The 24,537-nt window shown below is 43.9% G+C and overlaps 1 protein-coding gene across 2 annotated transcripts in view; it reads left to right on the top strand.

The window, feature by feature from the left end:
* ZNF12 (zinc finger protein 12) overlaps window positions 1–24,537 on the top strand; it is a 34,629-nt gene that overhangs the window by 2,358 nt on the left and 7,734 nt on the right. The window contains exons 3-4 of one of the 2 annotated variants that reach the window (XM_082714224.1): window positions 23,901–24,027; window positions 24,279–24,374. The exons of the other annotated variant lie outside the window; for it this stretch is intronic. Coding sequence (XP_082570350.1) covers window positions 23,901–24,027; window positions 24,279–24,374 — 223 coding nt within the window. The remainder of the gene's footprint in view (window positions 1–23,900; window positions 24,028–24,278; window positions 24,375–24,537) is intronic. 2 annotated transcript variants of the gene reach the window in all.

Raw genomic sequence — 24,537 nt, forward strand, 5'->3', positions numbered from 1 at the left:
GTCTCCTGGAGGCAAGGCATACTGTCCAGGGAGCACCCAGTGCATGTAATTTCTCTGGTAACTAAAACATTGCCCTATAAATGCATCGTTTTTATTGCTCAAGTCAAGGGGAGGATGAGGGAGCTCTGGAGGTATGGTCTTTCCACCCTCCAGTGAGTCTTGCCAACTAGTTCTCTCTGATCATCTGTCTGGTTTGCATCTCAGACTGGGCGGTGGCACCTCTGGGACAGATTGCTGATTTCCCACTCACGTTGTATCCCAAACAGCACTTCCGGGTCTGCCCCTGTCCCTCTGGAACCTGACCCGGTAAAGGTTAAGCTGGGAGTCAGTCCTTGTGTTGGACCACTTGCCACCTTTCCTATCTGCAGAGGCCGTCTGTTGGCATCTCTGACGAGTTTCTCCTCTTTGTGACTGCTTCCTCTGCCCTCTTCTTGTGTTGTCATGTCCCCGCTGACTTTTGCACCTTCACATCCTCTGAGCCACCTGCTCTGTCTGTTCTCCCACGTGAACCAGATGCCGGGGCTTCCGGGGAGGGTGTCTCAAGTCACCTTAATAGACCCAGTAGATTCAAAAGGAATTATTTGCAGCCCCCCCACCTATGCTTTCTGCTGTCCTTCCCCGTCCTCTCTCTGTTCCATTGTCTAGCCTGTCACTCTGTCCCGAACAATGGGATTCATTCTCCTGTCTGCATCCTGTGTTACATTTGCATGTTCCTGTTGTTGTGTTCTAAGTGGCTTCTGTCCCTTCCCCTTCGGCTCCTCCATGCTGCCGTTAAAATAGCTCATTCTTTTCATCTGTGGACCATTATAGAAACTTCTTTTCTGTGCTCCTTTCCTCCACGGGCTCAAGTATATTTTCCACGCTAAGCATTTCTCCAAAACTGTGAATCACATAATTTTGTCCCAATGTGGAAAAAGCACTTCAGAGGCTCCCTGAGTGGCAGGAAATGCAAGGCTGGGGTGGGCGGGGCAGTCAAGGGGCCCCGGCTTGTTAGTGAGACAACAGGCAGAGAAGGAACACGGCCTGGGGTGTTCTAGCTGATTGTAGGCCCATACTGGGTTGGTGGGGTTGGGTTTGTTCTTTTCAACACCCCCCCCCCCACTCAAGAGAATATTAAGTCATTTATTGATTACACATGAAAATGGGTGTTATACAAGGTTTAATCCATCTATGATTTTATCTGATACCATTATTCAATTTAGATATATTGCTTAGGATGTGCCAACAATCATATTGATAACCAAACAAACTCCTGGACTTTGCTTGGGTGACCCTTTTAATGTGAACTCCAGGTCACAACACATTGTCAGTTCAACTGCACCAAGGTTTGGGGAGACAGTGGCTTCTGGGCCCAAGCAGGTTGCAAATAAATTTCGAATGGAACCTGGCATCACCCTGAAGGAATTTGAACTTCACACTGTTGGGATAGTGTACCAGGACGGCTTCAGTGTAGACTGACTTTACACAGCACATTTAAGAAAAAATACATTTATTCAGGGTCATGATCAAACTATTATATTTAGCAGCATGGATGCAAAAAAAAAAAAAAAATTATATTAAAATCCTTTATTGGAATGCTTTACACTTTCCAAAGAACAGAAACTAAAGTAACCCGTTATACAGTTAGTCACAAATACAGTCCTGGAGTTGTTTGCCCCATATACGTGAGTATCCTCTAACATGTCTTCTTTGTAGCAGCTCGGCCCTGCCACCACTGTGCTTGGCTGAGTTCAGGAAATCAGTTGTAATCTGTAGCTTCCTTGTTTCTCTGGCTCTCCTCTTCTGCTAAGCTTCGTTTACTGGCAGTAATTAAAACCTTCTTCTGGGGCACCTGGGTGGCTTAGTGTGTTAAACCTCTGCCTTCAGCTCAGGTCTTGATCTCAGGGTCCTGGGATCGAGCCCCACATCAGGCTCTCTGGTCAGCAGGGAGCCTGCTTCCCCCTCTCTTTCTGCCTACTTGTGATCTCTCTCAGATAAGTCAATAAAATCTTAAAAGAAAAACAAACAAAAATCTGCCACTGCTGTAGCTACTGCTGCTACTGGAACCACCATAGCCACCTTGTTTTCATGATTTGGCAAAGTATTGGCGTCCATCTTGGTGCCAGAGCTTCTGCCTCCCAAATTTCTTCCTTTCATGGGTCCAGAATTTGAGGATTGATTGTTGTAATTGCCTCAATCATTATAGCTTCCACCACCTCCAAGGTCGCTTCCATCATTACCAAATCCATTCTAGCCATCCGCACTGCCACCCTGTTTACCACCACTTCGACTGCCACCAGAGCCACCTCAATCACTGAAGTTCCCTCCACAACCGAAGCTGTCATTCCCAACAAAACCACTTCCATATCCAGCAGCAGAGTTTCCAGAACTACTTGGACCTCTTTGGCTGGATGAAGCAGTAGCCATCTCTTGCTTACATAGGCCTTTCCTTACTCCCCAGTTGTGGCTGTTCACAGTGTGGTATTTTTGAATGACAGTCTTGTCTACAGAGTCCTGGTCATCAACTGTTACAAAAGCAAAACCCCTCTTTTTTGCCACAGGCTCGGTCAGTCATGATCTCCATCACTTCGCTTTTCCCATACTGTTCAAAATAATGTCTTAGATGATGATCTTCAGTGTCTTCTTTAACGCCACCGACAAAAATCATTTTCCCAGTTAAGTGGGCACCAGGTCTTGGAGAATCTTCTCTTGAGCCAGCCCTCTTCGGTTCCACAACTCTCCCGTCCAGCTTGGGCGGCCTTGCGTTCATGGCTGCCTCCACCTTCTCCACAGGGGAGTATGCGACAAACCCAGAGCCTCTCGAGTGCTTAGTGTTGGGGTCTGTCATCACCACACAGTCCCCAGTGCTCAGAATGGCTCCTCAGACTCTCATCGGTTGTTTCAAGGCTCAGACCTCCGATGAAGATCTTCTGCAGCCGTTCAGGCTCTTTGAGAGACTGTAACTTAGACATGACCACAGTGGGAGGGGCCACTTCAACGATGCTTACTTGGCGGTGGCCATGGGCAGAAAGGACTTGGGTTTGTTCTGAACCACAAGTGAGTTTAAGTGTATATTCACATGTTTGGAAGCTTTTGTTTTGTCTGTGGCTTTTATCTTAATCACATTTTTTTATTCACATTGACTTTCCTGACAGATTTTTTTTGGCCAGTGCAAAAGGGATTATATAATCTCTCATAGGAGATCTGAGTGGATGTATATATAGAATACACATGGTATGTGTGTATATGTACCCACACATCCAGAGTCTCTGTGAAAGTTGTATTCTTACCCAGTAACCCAGTGACTGATGGTTCCTTTTTTAAAAATTTTTTAAAATTTAATATACAATGGGGTGCCTGGGTGGCTCAGTGGGTTAAAGCCTCTGTCTTCAGCTCAGGTCATGTTCCCAGGGTCCTGGGATCAAGCCCCACATTGGGCTCTCTACTCCGCAGGGAGCCTGCATCTCCTCTCTCTCTCTGCCTGCCTCTCTGCCTACTTGTGATCTCTGTCTGTCAAATAAATAAATAAAATCTTTTAAAAAAGTTAATATACAGTGTATTGTTTCAGGGGTACAGGTCTGTGATTCATCAGTCTTAGACAATTCACAGCGCTCACCAGAACACATACCCTCCCCAGTGTCCATCCCCAGCCACCCCATCCCTCCCACCTCCCTTCACTCCAGCAACTGTGAGTTTGTTTCCTGAGATTAAGAGTCTCTTACGGCTTATCTCCCTCTCTGGTTTCGTCTTGTTTCATCTTTCCCTCCGTTTCCCTATGATCTTATGTCTTGTTTCTCAAATTCCTTGTATCAATGAGATCATGTGATAATTGTCTTTCTCTAATTGATGTATTTTGCTCAGCATAATACCCTCTAGTTCCATCCCTATCATTGCAGGTGGCGAGATTTCTCTTTTTGATGGCTGCATAATACTCCATTGTAGATATATACCACATTTGCTTTATCCATTCATCTGTCGATGGGCTTCTAGGTTCTTTCCACAGATTGGCTATTGTGGACATTGCTGCTATAAACATCAGGTGCACATGCCCCTTCGGATCACTACATTTGTATCTTTGGGGTAAATACACAGTAGTGTGATTGCTGGATCGTAGAGTAGCTTTATTTTCAACTTTCTGAGAAACCTCCATACTGTTTTCTAAAGTGACTGCACCAGCTTGCATTCCCACCAACAATGTAAGAGGGTTCCCCTTTCTCCGTGTCCTCGCCAACACCTGTCGTTTCCTGACTTGTTCATTTTAGCCATTCTGACTGGTGTGAGGTGGTATCTCATTGTGGTTTTGATTTGTGTTTCCCTGATGGCGAGTGATGTTGAGCACTTTTTCATGTGTCTGTTGGCCATTTGGATGTTTTCTTTGCTGGAATGTCTGTTCATGTCTTCTGCCCATCTTGATTGGATTATTTGTTGTTTGGGTGTTGATTTGGATAAGTTCTTTAGGGATTTTTGGATACTAGCCCTTTATCTGATATGTCATTTGTGAATATTTTCTACCATTTTGTCAGTTGTCTTTTGGTTCTGCTGACTGTTTCCTTTGCTGTGCAAAAGCTTTTGATTTTAATGAAGTCCCAATAGTTCATTTTTGCCCATGCTTTCCTTGCCTTTGGCAATGTTTCTAGGAAGAAGTTGCTGCAGTTGAGATCGAAGAGGTTGCTGCCTGTGTTTTCCTCAAGGATTCTGATGGATTCCTGTCTCACATTGAGATCTTTCATCCATTTTGAGTCTATTTTTATGTGTGGTGTAAGGAAATGGTCCAGTTTCATTCTTCCACATATGGCTGTCCAATTTTCCCAACACCATTTGTTGAAGAGACTGTCTTTTTTCCATTGAACATTCTTTCCTGCTTTGTCAAAGATTAATTGACCATAGAGTTGAGGGTCCATTTCTGGGCTCTCTATTTTGTTCCATTGATCTATGTATCTGTTTTTATGCAAGGACATTACTGTCTTGATGATTACAACTTTGTAATAGAGCTTGAAGCCCAGAATTGTGATGCTACCAGCTTTGGTTTTCTTTTTCAACATTCCTCTGGCTATTCAGGGCCTTTCCTTCTTCCATACGAATTTTAGGATTATTTTTTCCATTTCTTTGAAGAAAATGGATGGTATTTTGATGGGGATTGCGTTAAATGTGTGGATTGCTTTACGTAGCATAAGCATTTTCACAATATTTTTTATTCCAATCCATGAGCATGGAACGTTTTTCCATTTCTTTATGTCTTCCTCAGTTTCTTTCATGTGTATTCTATAGTTTTCTGAGTACCGATTCTTTGCCTCTTTGGTTAGGTTTCTTCCTAGGGATCTTATGGTTTTGGGTGCAATTGTGAATGGGATCGACTCCTTCATTTCTCTTTCTTCTGTCTTGGTGTTGGTGTATAGAATTGTAGCTGATTTCTGTGCATCGATTTTATAGCCTGACACTTTACTGAATTCTTGTATGAGTTCTCGGAGTTTGGGGTGGAGTCTTTTGGGTTTTCCACATAAAGTAGTATCACATGATCTGCAGAGAGTGAGAGTTTGACTTCTTTGCCAATTCGGATGGCTTTAATTTCTTTTTATTGTCTGATTGCTGAGGCTAGAACATCTAGTACTATGTTGAATAGCAGCGGTGATAGTGGACAGCTCTGCCGTGTTCCTGACCTTAGGGGAAAGCCATTGAGAATGATATTTGCTGTGGGTTTTTCATAGATGGCTTTGATGATACTGAGGTATGTACCCTCTATCCCTACACTTTGAAGAGTTTTGGTCAAGAAAGGATGCTGTACTTTGACAAATGCTTTTTCTGGATCTGTTGAGAGTTTCATGTAGTTCTTGTTCTTTCTTTTATTAAAGTATTGTATCACACTGATTGATTTGCAGATGTTGAACCAACCTTGCAGCCCAGGAATAAATCCCACTTGGTTGTGGTGAATAATCCTTTTAATGTACTGTTGGATCCTATTGGCTAGTATTTTGGTGAGAATTTTTGCATCCATGTTTATCAGGGATGTTGGTCTGTAATTCTCTTTTTTGATGGGGTCTTTGTTTTGTTTTGGGATCAAGGTAATGCTGGCCTCATAAAATTGGTTTGGAAGTTTTCCTTCCATTTCTGTTTTTCAGAACAGTTTCAGGAGAATAGGTGTTATTTCTTCTTTAAATGCTTGGTAAACTTCCTCTGGGAAGCCATCTGGCCCTGGGCTCTCATTTGTTGGGAGATTTTTGATGAATGCTTTAATTTTCTTACAGTCATGGGTCTGTTCAGATTTTCTACTTTTTCCTAGTTAAGTTTTGGTAGTTTCTCCGTCTCTAGGAAAGCATCCATTTCTTTCAGATTGTTTCATTTGCTGGTATATAGTTGCTCATAATATTTCCTTATAATTGTTTGTATTTTTTTCAGTGTTGGTTGTGATCTCTCCTGTTTCACTCATGATTTTAATAATTTGGGTGCTTTCTCTTTTCTTTTTGATAAGTCTGGCCAGGGGTTTATCAATCTTACTAATTCTTTGAAAGAACCAGCTTCTCGTTTTGTTGATCTGTTCTACTATTCTTTTGGTTTCTATTTCATTGATTTCTGCTCTTGTCTATACTATAATTTCCCTTCTGCTGGGTTTAGGCTCTCTTTGCTGTTCTTTTTTCAGCTCCTTTAAGTGTAGTAACTTAGGTTGTGTACTTGAGACCTTTCATGTTTCTTGAGAAAGACTTGTATTACTATGTACTTTCCTCTCAGGACCACCTTTTCTGCATTCCAAAGATTTTGAGCAGTTGTGTTTTCATTTTCATTTGTTTCCTTGAATTTTTTAAATTCTTTGATTTCCTGGTTGACCCATTCATTCTTTATTGTGATGCTCTTTTTAGCCTCCATATATTTGAGTTCTTTCAAACTTTCCTCTTGTGTTTGAGTTCTAGTTTCAAAGCATTGTGGTCTGAAAATATGCAGGGAATGATCCCAAGCTTTTGGTACCAGTTGAGACCTGATTTGTGACCCAGGATGTGATCCATTCTGGAGAATGTTCCATGTGCACTAGAGAAGAATGTGTATTCTGTTGCTTTGGGATGGAATGTTCTGCATATATGTGTGATGTCCCTTGGGTCCAGTGTGTCATTTAAAGCCTTTATTTCCTTGTTGATCTTTCCTTAGATAATATGTCCGTTTCAGTGAGGGGGGTGTTAAAGTCCCTTACTCTTGTTTTATTATTGTCAATGTGTTTCTTTGATTTTGTTATTAATTAATTGGCTTATATATGTTAGGGGCATAGATATTTTAAATTGTTAGATCTTCTTGTTGGACAGGCCTTTAATTTAAGTATGATATAATGTCCTTCCTCCTCTCTTATTATAGTCTTTAGTTTAAAATCAAATTTGTCTGATATAAGGATTGCCACCCTAGCTTTCTTTTGATGTCCATTAGCATGGTAAATTGTTTTCCACCCCCTCACTCTGAATCTGGAGGTGTCTTTGGGTCTAAAATGAGTCTCTTGCAGACAGCATATCAGTAGGTATCATTTTTTTTTTATCCATTCTGATAACCTATGTCTTTTGGTTGGGACATTTAGCCCAAATTCAAGGTAACTATTGAAAGATAGGGATTTAGTACCATTGTATTGCCCGTAAGGTGACTGTTACTGTATATTTTCTCTGTTCCTTTCTGGTCTATTAATTTTAGGCTCTCTCTTTGCTTAGAGGACTCCTTTCAATATTTCCTGTAGGGCTGGTTTAGTGTTTGCAAATTCTTTTAGTTTTGGTTGTCCTGGAAACTTTTTATCTCTTCTATTTTCAATGACAGCCTATCTGGATATAATATTCTTGGCTGCACATTTTTTTCGTTTAGTGCTGTCATGCCAGTCCTTTCTGGCCTGCCAGGTCTCTGTGGCTAGGTCTGCTGCCAATGTAATATTTCTGCTGTAATATTGTATGTTACAGACCTATTGTCCCAAGCTGCCTTAAGGATATTTTCTTGTCTCTGAGACTTTTAAGTTTTAGTATTAGATGACAGGGTGTTGACCTATTTTTATTGATTTTGAGAGGGATTCTCTGTGCCTCCTGGATTTTGATGCCTGTTTCCTTCTGCCAGTTAGGGAAGTTCTCTGCTATAATTGACTCCAATATACCTTCTGTCCCTCTCTTTCTTCTTCTGGGATCCTAATTGTTCTAATATTATTTTGTTTTATGGTATCACTTATCTCTCGAATTCTCCCCTCCTGATCCAGTAGTAGTTTATCTCTCTTTTTCTCAGCTTCCTTATTCTCCATCATTTGGTCTTCTATATCACTAATTCTCTCTTCTGCCTTTTTTATCCTAGCAGCTGAAGCCTCCATTTTTTATTGCATCTCATTAATAGCTTTTTGATTTTGACTTGGTTATATTTTATTTTTCCAGAAAGGGATTCTCTCGTGTCTTCTGTGCTTTTTTCAAGCCCAGCTAGTATCTTTGTAATCATCATTCTGCACTCTAGTTCCAACATCTTACTAATGTCCGTGTTGATTGACTCACTGGCAGTCAGTATTGGCTCTTGGTTTGTTTTTGTTTTTTGTTTTTGTTTTGTTTTGTTTTGAGGTGAGTTTTTCCATTTTGTCATTTTGTCCAGGGAAGTATAGATGAACAAGAGAACAAAATGCTACAAGGGTAACAAATACACTAAACAAATCAGAAATGATCCAAAACTGGGGTCAGGGTGGAGAGGGGGAGAAAAATAAAAACAATATGATCAGGCTGGTGAATAGAATACAGCCAAACACTAGAGTTTGGGTATATTTTGGTCTGCTAGAAGAAACTGCCTCCCAAAATTTTAAAGAAAGGAAAACTTAACATATATACAAAAATAAGGATAAATATAATGAAGGGATGGAATATGACTGTAAAAATGAAAATTTAAAAAGATTTTTGAAAATGAATTGATAAGTTGGTTAAGAAGAAAAAACATTTTAAAAAAGAGAGGATTGTGAACTGGCAGGAGACTAGAATAAAGCCATTCATTAGATTTATCGTATATTTTGGTCTGTTAGAAGAAACTGTATCCGGGCACCCCGGTGGCTCAGTGGGTTAAGCCTCTGCCTTCGGCTTAGGTCATGGTCTCAGGGTCCTGGTATCGAGCCCCACGTCAGGCTATCTGCTCAGCAGGGAGCCTCTAAAAAAAGAAAACCTTATGTATATATCAAAAAACAAAAGTCTAAGTACAGTTAAGGGGTAGAATATCACTGTAAAAAAGAAAATTGAGAAAGATTTTTAATAAGGAATTGATAAGATACTGGTTAAAATAAGAAACAAGAAAAAATTTTAAAAATAGAAACAGAGAGGGTGCCTGGATGGCTTAGTGGATTAAGCTGCTGCCTTCAGCTCAGGTCATGATCTCAGGGTCCTGGGATCAAGTCCCGCATCGGGCTCTCTGCTCAGCAGGGAGCCTGTTTCCCTCTCTCTCTCTCCCTCTGTGCCTACCTCTCTGCCTACTTGTGATCTCTCTCTGTGTCAAATAAATAAAATCTTTAAAAAAAAAAAAAAAGAAACAGAGAAATAAAGAAAATTTTAAAAATTAACTTTGAAGGACTGAGGAACCATGAGGAAAGAAGGCATGGATTCTGTGTGGTGTGTTCCCCGAGCGCTGGAGTTTTGCAGTTCTCATTGATTGGGAACTTGGTTTTGGCTGGATGTTCTTGCTGATCTTCTGCAGGAGAGGCCTATTGCAGTGATTCTCAAATGTCTTTGCCTGAGATGGAACTGCACTGCCATTGCCAGGGGCCAAATTAAGTCATCTGCTTGGGTTGCTCTTCATAACTTTTGTTCCGTGAGTGCTTTCCAAACAGCTTTGGAGGACAAGAATGAAAATGGCAGCCTCCCAGTCTCCCTCCCTGGAGGAGTGGAGAGCTTGAGCCTGGGGGGGACCCCCATCCTTATTGCACCTGCAGAGGAAAGCAGTCCATTACTCCTGTCCTCCTGGTTTCCGGCCGCACTCCATGCTTACCCAGCCAGTGACCGAGCATTTCTGTCTCTGGCACATGACCCCATTTGGAGTCTCCAATCCCAGCAGATTCCTGCAGCATGCCCCTGCACTGCTCCTCCTGGCAGAGGAAGGGGTAGGGTCACCCTGCATCTGCCACTTGTTGGGTCCCTGCTTGAAGAGTAGCGGCTAGAATGTGCTGTGGATCATGGTTTAGGGTAACCCTTAGCTCGCTGAGAGCCCACTCCTCAGCTCTGACTTTTCAGATGGTTTCCCTGCTCTGATACCTGGGAGTTCACCACACTTAGTACCCCCCAGTCTCTCTGTGACCCTGAAGGTCCTGAGACCACACTGTCCCAGCCACGGTTCCACCCCCAACTTAGCCACTGGAGTGATGTCCCTCAGTAGAGCAGATGCCTAAAAGTTCCGATTTTGTGCTCCACTGTTCTGCCGGGAGCCGGCCCCTCCCCACTGCGGTCTATCTTCCCGTATACTGCCTCAGATTCACGTCTCTGCACATCCTACCTTCTAGAAAGTGGGTCACTTTTCTGTTTATAGAATTGCTACTATTCTTTTCTTCAATCTCCTGTTAAGTTTGTAAGTATTCAGTATGGTTTGACAACTATCCAGCTGAATTCCTGGGACCAGACAAAATTTAGATCTACTCCTTTGCCATCTTGTTCTCCATAGCTCTATCTTCATTCTTCCCCTTTTTCTCCCTCAATATCTTTGACTTGTTTCTTGCTTTAAGATACAAGCTTAGGGTTCACTTTGTCTTCTTTTTTTTTCTACATGAAAAATAACTTAAACTTGGGGCACTTGGGTGGCTCAGTGGGTTAAGCATCTGCCTTCGGCTCAGGTCATGATCTTAGGGTCCTGGGATCGAGCCCCACATCTTCAGTTGTCATGGTCACTGCGTAACGCGCTTTCCGCACCCTCTTCTAGGTAACTGCTGCTGTTGCTGCTGAACAGCGTGAGCTCTGGATTCTTTATGTTTGATCCCTGATCTGGATGGCTTGTGTAGGCTTCATCGGTTACCTCAGAGCCGTCGTGGTCTGGTTCCACCTCTTCTATGGGGTGAAAGGTTGCTGGGTTTGATGTCCTTACTATTTCAAGGGTGACCCGTGGTTTTTTGCAGAGGAGCCCTTGGTATTGTGGTAGCCGAGATTTGTAAAGGAAGCGGTGCCCCTGTGTCTTCATGAGGGTGCAACTTCATGAGGGACCTTGACGTTAAATTCTTGCCCTAGGGTATGCTTGCCTTCCTCCTTAATAAGTAGGACTGTGGCTGTTAGTGCCCTGACGCACAGTGGCCATCCTGCCATGGAGTCCTTTCTTTGACAGATATGCGACTGGCCATTGCCAGGGCCCAGCAGTCTGGGTGAGTACCCAGAGCACTATCTTTTCTTTTTTTATGTAGGGGCCTGATTTGGAGCTAGTCCAGGTGAGTTGTCTTCAGCCCATCTCAAAGAGAAGGCGAGCCTCAACTCCGGCAGGCTGCTTGGTTGGGCCTGGCCAGGGGAGAGTCTCTATTCTTCTTCTCTCGTGTGGTAATTGCTAGTACCAGAGAGGTGGTCGTTGGTGGAGAAAGGTTGATAATATATCATGGAACAGGCCAGGTTGGACTGTTCTGTCTTTACTGTGCCTCTCGGGTTCCCACATCTCTCGTACCAGCATTTGGAGGGTGCTTGTGCTTGGCCTGGGGTGCACCTGACTACTGGTCCTAGAAAAGTGGATCCTCTGGGCCTAGGACACTAGGGAGACTGATGGTGGTGGAGTGCCTGGAACTGTATGGGATCAGGTGTAGATGGCCTTGGGGGTGCATACAGAGGGGGCAGGATTGGTTTATCCATGAGATCTCCAGCTAGGATCTTTGGAGGCTGGGGCTTCTTCTGTTGGTCCTTTTGGGGCTTTTGGGTGACATGATTTAAAACTCTGGCCTATCCCTGCTTGTTGCAAGCAGATCGCACACAGGGGGTAGGGTCTGGGCAGTTCCTAGCTGGGAGTCCATGTACGGAAACTGGTCAGGGTGTCCTGGCTCTCCTCTTACAACTTGCCACACCCAGTGAACCATTAGGACATCCAGTGTCCCTTCTGAAGGCCATCTGACATTAAAGCTGTGCCTTTCTAACTCACATTATATTTTTACTTTGCCGGGATGAAAACCCCTTCGTGAAATGTTGATCATACAGTCTAGAACCATAGGTTTACTCTGCCCTGATGCCATAGTGATGTCCCCGTGTGCGGTGGCACAGAGACAGTCAAAGGGTGGGTGTCCCTCCAGAGGAGAGACCAGTCAGATGCCCACATGTGTGCCCTCCTGGAGGAGTCTTGGGTGCCTCTTAGCCATACTAAGTCCTTATAAACCCCGGACTAGTGCCCCGAAGGGCTCATCATAGATCCTATGAGGTCACCACGAAACAGGTTGGGGCCTATTCGGACTCTGTAGTCTCAAGACCATGGAGCCACATAATCAGTCCGCCTGACAAACCAGGTCAAACCGCACATTTACTCACCCATTCGCACCAGTTATTACAGTTCCTCCCCTCTTGGGAGGCCCTGACCTGTGGAATTCCTTTCGGAAGTTCCTTTCTGATCCCCCTTCTGAGAGGTGTCTGACCTGAGGGACCTGCCCCTCTGAGAGGTCTCTGGGAGGTGATCAGTCTCCCCTTCACCCTGTCGGATGGGCCTGACTGGGTGCTGGGACCCCAGGCCTTAGGGGAATCTGACGTCGGGACCAGGTCGTCCCCTGCCAAGTCTCCTTGAGTCTGGTGGAAACAGAGCAGGGCCTGTCCGAGGCAACCAGGTGGGAGACTGCCAAGTTTTCGAAGGGCACACCTTCTCCGTTGTGTCCCCTCGTTTTTGTCACTGCCCCACCGTTGCTCTCACACCAGTGGCAGCAATGGGCCAGTGCGGTTGGGTTTCCCAGTCAGGGAACCAAATGTTGTGGGGCCTGGACTGGATATTGGCCAAAGAACCAGGTAGCACTCGGAGACCTTGGAGATCAGAGATTTACGTAATACTGGTGGGCTCAGAGGAGAGTAATCTGCCAAGGTCTGAGCCCCCAAACACAAAAAAGGGGGTAATTTATACACTTTTACTTCCATATCTGTGGCACTGTTATGGCTGTGACCGGTGGGGCAGGGGGTGGGGACCCGGAATGGCCCTGGGGCTGGGACTAGGGTCTGTTGCTGGATTGGTTGGCCACCTCAGAACACAAATTTCCCTTATCACTTTTAATGTGTAGACTTATTTTTTTTTTAAATAAAGATCTTATTTATTTATTTGAGAGAGCATGAGAAGGGGGGAGGTCAGAGAGGGAAGCAGAATCCCTGCTGTGCAGGGACCCCCCCCCTCCCCCACTTCCGATGTGGGACTCGATCCTGGAACTCCAGGTTCATGGCCTGAGCTGAAGGCAGTTGTTTAACCAGCCAAGCCACCACGTTTGCTGGGTAGACGATTTTTGAGAGCAGTGTAAGTTTATAGGAAAATTAAGTCGAGAGTGGTCAGTAGAGAGGTGCCGTCAACCCCTCCTTGTCTCTGTTCCTCCCGTTGTGAACGTCTTAGGTCCGTGTGGTTCACTGTAGTAGTGACAGGTGATTATCTGCAGCCTGTTGTTGATGTTAGAGGTCACGCCTTGTGTTGTGTGGTTCAGGCCTTGATGTCTGGATAGTGCATGTGTCCATCATGACAGTATCCTGTGGACCACATTTGCTGCCCTGAAAGTTCCCTGCCCACCTGTTCATCCCTCCCTCCCCCGGTCCCTGACCACCACCCGTCTTTGCGCTGTGTGTATAGTATAGTTTGTGTATGTATAGTTTTGTGTGTATAGTTTTGGCCTTCCCCGAATGCCCATGAACAACATGGGCCTGATCTCTGGGTTCACTTATATGTGGATTTTTTTCAGTAAGTACAGACTGGCACCAAAAAGGTATTTTCCTGACATTTTCCCCCCAGCTTACTGTATTGTAACAATACAATTTATCATACACATAACACACAGAACATGTGTTAATCAACGGCATGTTGTGGGTAAGGCTTCTGGTCGGCAGGATACTGTAAGTTTGGGGGCGGTTCAGAAGTTGTATGCGCATTTTCAGCTGTGAGCGTCAGTGTCCCTAACCCCTGCGTTGTTCAAGGGAGTCACACAGCTTGTAGCTTTTTCAGTTCCAGTTTTTGTGTGAAGTGCCCACTTATGCCAGGCTTTCTGTCACAATACTGTTTTGTTTTGCTTTTCTTAATTGACTTACAAAATAGTCTTTTTTTTTTTTTAAGATTTTATTTATTTATTTGACAGAGATCACAAGTAGGCAGAGAGAGAGAGAGAAAGGGAAGCGGGCTCTCTGCTGAGCAGGGCTCGATCCCAGGACCCTGGGATCATGACCTGAGCCGAAGGCAGAGGCTTTAACCCACCAAGCCACCCAAGCACCCCAACTTAGAAAATAGTCTTAAATCTTTATACATGTTTCCTGTTTGGATCACGTCAGCAAACATTTTCTTCCAGGGTTCTTAATATTTTTACTTTATTTTCCTCCATTACCATTTTATTTTTTTTTTCTTTTTGAAGATTTCATTTATTTATTTGACAGAGACAATAAGAGAGGGAACCCAAGCAGGGGGGAAGCTAGAGAGGGAGAAGCAGACTCTCGGCTGAGCAGGAGCCTGTTGCAGGGCTCAGTCCCAGGAGCCTGGGATCATGACCTGAGCTGAAGGCAGACGCTTAACCGACTGAGCCATCCAGGCACCCCTACCACTTCGTTCTTTAATGTTTTCATTTTGACGAGTTGAATACTGTACATTTTTAAGATTTCTCAAAATGAGCACAATTCTGTGGGTCAGAGTCCTTAGCCAGCGCTGGAGCCACATTCTTGCTCGTGCGCCGCGGGTGGGGGGGCGAGTGGGTGGAGTTCATGGTCTCGGGCTTCCTTCTCCGTTTCTGCGGTTCTGTTTTCCTCTCCTGGCTCTGGAGGATGGCCATGGTCTCTCTCCTTGGGGGGACCCCATTGTGGCGTTCTGACTTCGCAGCTCTGGAGGCCTCAGATGTCTGAGAATGTACTTTCTCCTGCATGTTCCGGAGGACTCTGGGTCCGTGGGGCCCGTGGACTGCGGGCTTCCAGCCCCAGTGGGATTTGTTCGGGACCCCGGAGGTGGCTGTGGCACACACAGCCCTTTGTTAGAGTCCCTTTGCACATGGCTTTTTGTCTACACCCCTCCGAGGGCCTTGCCGCCTCTCAGCATTTACTGCCTCGATGCAACAGCCGGGGAGAGAATGGCCTGGTCTGCATCCTAAGCCCTCAGACAGTGGCGCAGACGGAGGCGCTCACAGAGTGTTTTCACTCACGCATCCAGTGGTCTGGCTTGTGTGAAAATGCATAGCCGGCTCAGAGTTCTTGACTATGAAACAGTCTCTGAAACATTGTACTGAGTGTTCTTTTAACACATCAAGGGTTGTTCCCTTTTGAAACTCACCTAAAATCCTTAAATATCTGCAGTTCTGTCTAGTTTCTTAATTTGTTAGCCAGGTTTTGTGAAACCCATTTCTTTGAGTTTCAGAAGCTTCTGAAGCTCCTTTTTTAAAGTCAGAGAAAGAACAATATGGTTTTCTCCTCTCTTTGCATGTAATCATGAACTTGGGCAAGCTACTCAGACCCATCAGGAAAGAGAGAATCAGTTTGGAGCATTCACAGTAATGCTGGTTGTAAACATGTACTTGATGTGCATTACAAACAACAAAAACTATCATTTTTCCCTTAATATGTATTTTTTCTTAATAAGGCAAAAATGCAAGTGTTAAAAAAAAGATTGCTGCAAATTGTACATTCTGTGAAATTACAGACGGCAAAACCAGAAGTTAAAATAAGATGTACATTGTTCTACTTATGCTTTAGAACTTAACTACTTCCTGTTTTCATCCCTGCTCTCTTGGTTTTGGTAATGACTTTTAACACGTGAACTGGTGGGCGCTGGTCTTTATCAGGGTAGCTGCAGTCTTGGCTGGAGATGTCTGACTGAAGGATGGGCACAGCTTCTGGAAGACCTGCTCGCTGTTGCTCCCCTAGCCCGTCTGCTCACAGGCCGGACTGGGGCAGTTCTGCACACCCTGGTCTGGATTGGGCAGGAACCACTTTTAGCCATACTCTGTGCCCCAGAGCACAGTACTCTGTGCTCTGAGCCCAGCACCTTTACCCTTCCCAGGCCAGCAAAGCCTGGTCCCCAGACGTCCCCACACCTGGAGCTTAGAAGAATAACAGGGTCTGGTGACTAGGTGTCTCGGAGAATCTTGCCAGTGGGATGCATCCTGCACTCTTTGATTGTTCCACATGAAGAAACATAGCTTTTTGGTCAACGTGTAGAGTTTGTGTTCTTCTCACATGGCCCCTGAGTATGACACAGCCTTTCCCTTCATTGCTTTTTTTCTTTTTCTTTTAATTAACATATAATGTAGTATTTGCCTCAGGGGTACAGGTCTGTGGATCATCAGGCTTACACATTTCATAGCACTCACCATAGCACATACCCTCCCCAGTGTCCATAACCCAGTCACACTATCCCTACCCCCACACCCCCCAGCAACCCTCAGTTTGTTTCATGAGATTAAGAATCTTTTTTATGGTTTGTCTCCGGCCCAATCCCATCTTGTTTCACTTTTTCCTTCCCTACCCTCACAGCTCCCACCCTGCCTCTCACATTCCTTATATCAGAGAGATCGTATGATAATTGTCTTTCTCTGATTGACTTACTTTGCTCAGCGCAATACCTAGTTCCATCCACATTGTTGAAAAATGCAAGATTTGGTTTCTTTTGATGGCTGCATAGTATTCCTCTGTGGTGTGTGTGTGTGTGTGTGTGTGTGTGTATGTATACACACTCCACATCTTCATTATCCATTCATCTGTTGATGGACATCTAGGCTCTTTCCATAGTTTGGCTATTGTGGACATTGCTGCTATAAACATTCGGGTGCATGTGCCCCTTCGGATCACTACGTTTGTATCCTTAGGGTAAATACCCAGTAGTGCGATTGCTGGGTCATAGGGTACCTATATTTTCAACTTTCTGAGGAACATCCATATTGTTCTCCAGAGTGGTTGCACCAGCTTGCATTCCTACCAACAGTGTAAGAGGGTTCCCCTTTCTCCGAATCCTCACCAACACTTGTCATTTCCTGACTTTTTCATTTTGGCCATTCTGACCGATGTGAGGTGGTAGCTCACTGTGGTTTTGATTTGTATTTCCCTGATGCCGAGTGATGTTGAGCACTTTTTCATGTGTCTGTTGGCCATTTGGCTGTCTTCTTTGCTGAAATGTCTGTTCATGTCTTCTACCCATTTCTTGATTGGGTTTTTTGGTCTTTGGGTGTTGAGTTGGATATGTTCGTTACAGATTTTGGATACTAGCCCTTTATTTGGTATGTCATTTGCAAATATCTTCTCCCATTCTGCGGATTGTCTTTGGTTTTGTTGACTGTTTCCTTTGCTGTGCAGAAGCTTTTTATCTTGATGAAGTCCCAATAGTTCATTTTTGCCCATGCTTCCCTTGCCTTTGGCGATGTTTCTAGGAAGAAGTGGCTGCAGCTAAGGTTGAAGAGGTTGCTGCCTGTGTTTTTCTTAAGGATTTTGATGGATTCCTTTCTCACATTGAGGTCTTTCATCCATTTTCAGTCTATTTTTGTGTGTGGTGTAAGGAAATAGTCCAGTTTCATTCTTCTGCATGTGGCTGTCCAATTTTCCCAACACTATTTCTTGAAGAGCCTGTCTTTTTTCCACTGGACATTCTTTCCTGCTTTGTCAAAGATCAGTTGACCATAGAGTTGAGGGTCCATTTCTGGGCTCTCTATTCTCTTCCATTGATCTTTGTGTCTGTTTTTGTGCCAGTACCATACTGTCTTGATGATTACAGCTTTGTAATAGAGCTTGAAGTCTGGAATTGGTGATGCCACCAACTGTGGTTTCCTTCAATCCTTGCTTCAATTTCCTTGCTGGTTATGGGTCTGTTCAGGTTCTCTATTTCTTCCTGGTTCAGTTTTGGTAGTTTATATGCCTCTAGGAATGCATCCAATTCTTCCAGATTGTCAAATTTGCTGGCATATAGTTGTTCATAATATGTTCTTATACTTGTTTGCATTTCTGTGGTGTTGGTTGTGATCTCTGCTCTTTCATTCATGATTTTATTAATTTGAATCCTTTCTCTTCTTTTTGATAAGTCTGGCCAGGGGGGTTTCAATCTTATTAATTCTTTCAAAGAACCAGCTCCTACTTTCATTGATTTCTTACACTGTTCTTTTGGTTTCTATTTCATTGATTTCTCCTCTGATCTTTGTTGTAATTTCTCTTCTCCTGCTGGGTTTAAGCTTTCTTTACTCTTCTTTCTCTAGCTCCGTTAGGTGTAGGGTTAGGTTGTATACTTGAGACCTTTCTTGTTTCTTGAGAAAGGCTTGTATTGGTATATACTTTCCTCTAGTACCGCCTTTGCTGTGTCCCAAAGATTTTGAACAGTTGCGTTTTCATTTTCATTTGTTTCCTTGAATTTTTAAAATTCTTCTTTGATTTCCTAGTTGACCCATTCACTCTTTAGTAGGATGCTCCTTAGCCTCCATTTATTTGAGTTCCCCTTTCCAACTTGCCGCTTGTGATTGAGTTCTAGTTTCAGAGCATTGTGGTCTGAAAATACGCAGGGAATGATCCCAAGATTTTGGTACCAGTTGAGACCTGATTTGTGACCCAGGATGTGATCTGTTCTGGAAAATGTTCCATGTGCAGTAGAGAAGAATGTATATTCTGTTGCTCTGGGATGGAATGTTCAGAATATATGTGTGATGTCCCTCTGGTCCAGTGTGTCATTTAAAGCCTTTATTTCCTTGTTGATCTTTTGCTTAGACAATCTGTCTGTTGCAGTGAGAGGGGTGTTAAAGTCTCCACTATTATTTTATTATTGTTGATCTGTTTCTTTGATTTTGTTATTAATTGGTTTATATGATTGGCTGCTCCCATGTTCAGGGCATAGATATTTAAAATTTTTAGATCTTCTTGTTGGACAGACCCTTTAAGTATGAGGATGGAAGTGTCCTTCCTCATTTCTTAATATAGTCTTTGGCTTAAAACCCAATTTATCTGATATGAGGATTGCCACTCCAGCTTTCTTTTTAGCATGGTAAATTGTTCTCCACCCCCTCACTTTAAATATGGAAGTGTTTTTGGATTTAAAATGAGTTTCTTGTAGACAGCATATCAGTGGGTCTTAATTTTTTTTTAACCATTCTGAGACCCTGTGTCTTTTGATTGGGACCTTTAGCCCATTTACATTAATTTACATTTTTTATTATTGAAAGATACGAATTTAGTGCCATTGCATGGCCTGTAAGGTGACTGTTACTGTATATTGTCTCTGTTCCCTTCTGTTCTATGTTACTTTTAGGCTCTCTCTTTGCTTAGAGGACACCTTTGAATATTTCCTGTAGGGCTAGCTTGGTGTTTGCAAACTTATTTAATTTTTGTTTGTCTTGGGAGCTTTTTATCTCTCCTTCTATTTTCAGTGACAGCCTAGCTGGTTATAGTATTCTTGGCTGCATGTTTTTCTCATTTAGTGGTCTGACTATATCATGCTAGCCCTTTCTGGCCTGCCAGGTCTCTGTGGATAGGTCTGCTGCCAATCTAATACTTCTACCATTATATGTTACAAACCTCTTGTCCTGAGCTGCTTTCAGGATTTTCTCTTTGTCACTGAGACTTTAAGTTTTACTCATAGATGATGGGACGTGGACCTGTTTTTATTGATTTTAAGGAGTATTCTCTGTGCCTCCTGGATTTGGATGCTTGTTCCCTTTGCTGTGTTAGGGGGAATTTTCTACTATAATTTGTTCCAGTATACCTTCTTCTCCTCTCTTTTTTCTTGTGGGATCCCAATTACTCTAATACAGTTTCGTCTTACAGTATCAGTTATTTCTTGAATTCTTCCCTTGTGGTTGAGTAGTTGTTTGTCTCTCTTTTTTCAGCTTCTTTATTCTCCATCATTTGGTCTTCTATATCACTAATTCTGTCTTCTGCCTCATTTATCCCAGAAGTAAGAGCCTTTTTTTTTTTTTTAAAGACATTTTTGTTTATTTATTTGACAGACAGTGAGAGAGGGAATGCAAGTAGGGGATAAGGCAAAGGAAGAAGCAGGCCTCCCTCTGAGCAGGGAGTCTGATGTGGGAGTCCTCGAGCCCAGGACCCCAGGATTATGACCCAAGCTAAAAGCAGACACCTAACGACTGAGCCACCCAGCCACCCCAAAGGCCTCTGTTTTTTATTGCACCTCATTAATAGCTTTTTTTTAATTTCAACTTGGTTAGATTTTAGTTCTTTTATTTCTCCAGAAAGGGATTCTCTAATATCTTCCACGCTTTTTTCGAACCTGGCTAGCACCTTGATAATCGTCATTCTGAACTCTAGTTCTGACATATTAATAATGTCTGTATTGATTAGGTCCCTAGCAGTCGGTAGTGCCTCTTGTTCTTTTTATTGTGGAGAGTTTTTCCCACCTTGTCATTTTATCCAAATAAGAATAGATGAATGAGACAACAAAATACTAAAAGGGTGGCAACAACCCCAGAAAAATATATGCCAACCAAATCAGAAAAGATCTGGCGGGAGAAGAAAGGGGTACAAAATAAAGAAATTAAAAATGAAGAATGAATATATATATATATATATATATATATATATATATATATATATATATATAAAATATAACATATATATATATGACTTGTGAATTGAACAGAGCCACACACTTGATTTTGGGTGTATTCTCATCTCTTAGAAAAAAGTACCTCCCAAAATTTTAAGGAAAGTCACGGTGAAGGGATGGAATATGTCGGTAAGGATGAAAATTTAAAAAGATTCTTAAAAAGGAATTGCAAAAAGTTTAGTTGAAAAAAGAAAAAAAAAAAGGAAAGAGTGTGATCAGGCTGGAGACTAAAACAAGGCCATAGGCTAGATTTAGGGTATATTTTGATCTGTTAGAAGAAATTGTATCCCAAAATTTTAAAGAAAAAGAAAACAAACCCTATATGTATATTAAAAAATAAGGTTAAATACAATGAAGAGATAAAATATGACCCTCACAATGAAAATTTGAAAAGATTTCTTCAAAAGGTATTGGTAAGATAAAATAGTTAAAAACCATTAAATAGGAAAGAGGAAAAACTTTAAAAATAGAATAAGAAAAAAATAAAATTAAGAAAATTTAACTTTGAAAGACTAATGGATCATGGGGAAAAAGCCATGAATTCTATGTGTTGCTTTCCCCTAGATTTGGAGTTCCACAGTTCGTTCGTTCTTCTTTTTTTTTTTTTTTCTTTAAGATCTTTATTTATTTGACAGAGATCACAGTAGGCAGAGAGGCAGGCAGGGTATAGGGAAGCAGTCTCCCTGCTGAGCAGAGAGCCTGATGTGGGTCTTGATTCCAGGACCCTGAGATCATGACCTGAGCTGAAGCCAGAGGCTTTAATCCACTGAGACACCCAGGCACCCACTTCTGCAATTCTTTTTTTTTTTTTTTTTAAGATTTTATTTATTTATTTGACAGAGAGAGATCACAAGCAGGCAGAGTCAGGTAGAGAGAGAGGGGGAAGCAGAGAAAGCAGGCTCTCTGCTGAGCAGAGAGCCTAATAGGGGGCTCAATCCCAGTACCCTGAGATCATGACCTGAGCTGAAGGCAGAAACTTTAACCCTCTGAGCCACCTAGGTGCCCCCAGTTCCTCAATTCTTGATTGGTGAGCTTGGTCTTGGCTGGATATCCCTGCTGATCTTCTGGGGGCAGGCCTGTTGCTGTCATTCTCAAATGTCTTTGCCCGAGGCAGAATGGCACCTCCCTTGCCAGGGGCTGGGCTACATAATCTGCTTGGATTCACTCTTGGTAGCCTTTGTTCCCTGAACACTTTCCATACCACTTTGGAGGACGGGAGTGAAGATGGTGGCCTCCCAATCTCCAGCCCCATAGTTGCTGGGAGCTCGGAGCCCCACTCCTCATTGCATCCTCAGAGAAAAGCAGTCAATCCCTCCCATCTCCCTGGTCTCTGGCCACACTCTGAGCTCACCTGGCCCATGACTGAGCATTTTTATCTTGAGCATTTCTATCTCCAAACGGGGTCTTTGGAATCTCCAAACCCAGCAGATTCCTGCTATGCACTTCTGCGCCACTTCTCCTGGAGGAAGAAGGAGGGTGTCTTCCTGATCTACCACTTGTGGGGTCCCTTCTCGAAGAGTAGTGGTCCGACTGTGTGTTGGATCACAGTTTACAGTAAGCCCGACTGAGAGCTCACTGCTTAGCTCCATCTCTGCAGCCAGCTTCCCCGCTCTGATACCTGGTAGCTCTGCCATCCTCAGACACCCCTGGTCTTTCTGCAACCCTGTGGGTCCTGAGACCACACTATCCCCGCAAGAGCTCCAGCCCTGCTTAGCCTCTGGAGTAATATCCCTCGGTGGTGCAGACTTCTCAAAGTTCTGATATTGTGCTCCGCTGTGCTCTCGCTTGCTGGGAGCTGCCCCCTCCCCCCGCAGTCTATTTCCCCATCGCTTTGGATTCACTTTTCTGCACGTCCTGCCTCCCAGAAAGTGGTCGATTTTCTGTTCCTAGAATTGCGGCTCTTCTCTTCTATTTACTGTTGAGTTTGTAGGTGTTCAGAACTGTTTGATAACTATCGAGCTGAACTGGGACCTGATGATATTTCAGTCTCCTGCTTCTCCACCATCTTGCTTCCTCTCCCTCCAGGGCCTTTTTCTTAACACGGGGACATTTTTATAATCCTTCCTTGGTAATTGCATAAACTTGACAGCTGCATTACCTTTAGTTGCTTAAACTTCTGTCTTACTACTTTCTGTCCTTATTTGGAAAGAGTGGGTAAGGGACAGGTATCAGTAATATGTAGGTGTCATTGAGAAGTGTGTATTATGTTCCAAGGACTTGGCTAAGTGCTTTTCCATGGATTAGCCCATTTGATGCTGGTATTATGTGATGTGATAGGCACCACTCTTACCTTTATTTTAGAGGTTGCGATACAGCGGGACTGTTGTAATGACTGGTGTATTTGAGTGGACAGTTGATTCAGAAGATCAATGTTTTAAAGTCTAGTTTGGGCAGTCTCTGGGTCTGTTCTGAGCTGTGTGCCCCTCTGCAGGACCTTGCTCCCGCTTCCTGGAATGTGGGTGGGAGGAAGGGGATTCTGAAATCTCCAGTGGGAATTAGAGACGGTCAAAGCCCATCGTTACTGACAATTCATGTGGCAGCTCTGTCAGACCTGGGTAGGCTTACCCTGCAGTAAAGCACACGATTGGGCTGTCCGTTGCTAGACTTGCTTGTGGTGTTGGCAGTTGTGGCCAGTATCGCTTCTGTAAGCTGTAGTAGGAACAGGTATGAATAGAGATAGCGGTGGAATTTCAGGCTGTTGAGTTTGGGTCTGGGACGTGTCTGAAATTAGGAGAGAAGTCGGGGTGGCTGGTTTGGACATGCTGACGTGTAGGTGGGAATTAAAGCCAGGCGGTCCGGTGGGATCACAGCAGGGTGCAGACAGCAGAGTAAGGGACCAAAAACAGAGCCCCGGGCCCTCTAACTTGAGGATGGCTTGGAGAACAGGGGAGCCAGCAAAGGAGATAGAAGGAGCAGTGGGAGAGGTGAGAGGAGAACCAACATTGGTAATGTTCTGGAAGCAAAAAGGAGCAAAGTTCATCCTGCATCAGTGGGAGTGTTCCTCAGTGCTGTTTTCCTCAGGGCGGCAGCTGTGTCTGCTGGTCTGTGTCCCCAGCAGCCAGGATTGTTTCTAGCTCATAGTGCAAGACACTATTTTCTTTTTTTATGTATGCTAAATGAACTCATCCTGGCATATTTTTGCTATGTTTATTTTCTTTCCACAATAAGGAAGGTATACAATGTTCATAGATAACTTGACCAGTGAGCTTGGTAAGCTCTTGTCCTCGTCCGCCTTCACCTCATCCAGTTCCGATCCGGTGCCATTGCAGGGGTCAGTGTCATTCAGGGACGTGGCCGTGGACTTCACCCAGGAGGAGTGGCAGCAGCTGGAGCCCGAGCAGAAGACCACGTACCGGGATGTGATGCTGGAGAACTACAGCCATCTCGTTTCCGTGGGTGAGGAGAGCCCGCTTTCTCGATTGCTAAGATACATGGGATTTCCCTCAAATGTTACCGACTCTAACTTGGAGTTTAACGGGACAAACGTGAGTGGTCTGTTTTGGGCAGCAGGCAGGGCATTTTGGTCTTCACCTCCCCAGTGAAAGGTCCTCATTGTGGTGCTGGTCGTGAGGCAGCACTGTCTTCGGATGACAGAGACCCAGCAGCCCAGCAGTCAGGCTCAAGTTCTCTTTCGTTTCTGTTAACAGGCTGTCACATTATCAAACCGGAAGTTATCATCAAGTTGGAGCAAGGAGAAGAGCCATGGATAGTAGAAGGAGAATTCCTACCACAGAGTTACCCAGGTGTGTTAGTGCAGGCAGTGCGGAGCCTGGTAACTTGGAAGTGTTTTTCCCGGGAATTGTTAATGGTCCCGAACGTGTAGATGTGACTACAGACAGTCACCTGTGTGCTCCAGCTCCCCGAGTCCCTCTCCCAGCGCCTTCTTCCTTCCCCCACGAGAACCTG

The sequence above is a fragment of the Mustela nivalis genome, assembly GCF_964662115.1.
Source record: "Mustela nivalis genome assembly, chromosome: 19".
Classification (NCBI taxonomy): domain Eukaryota; kingdom Metazoa; phylum Chordata; class Mammalia; order Carnivora; family Mustelidae; genus Mustela; species Mustela nivalis.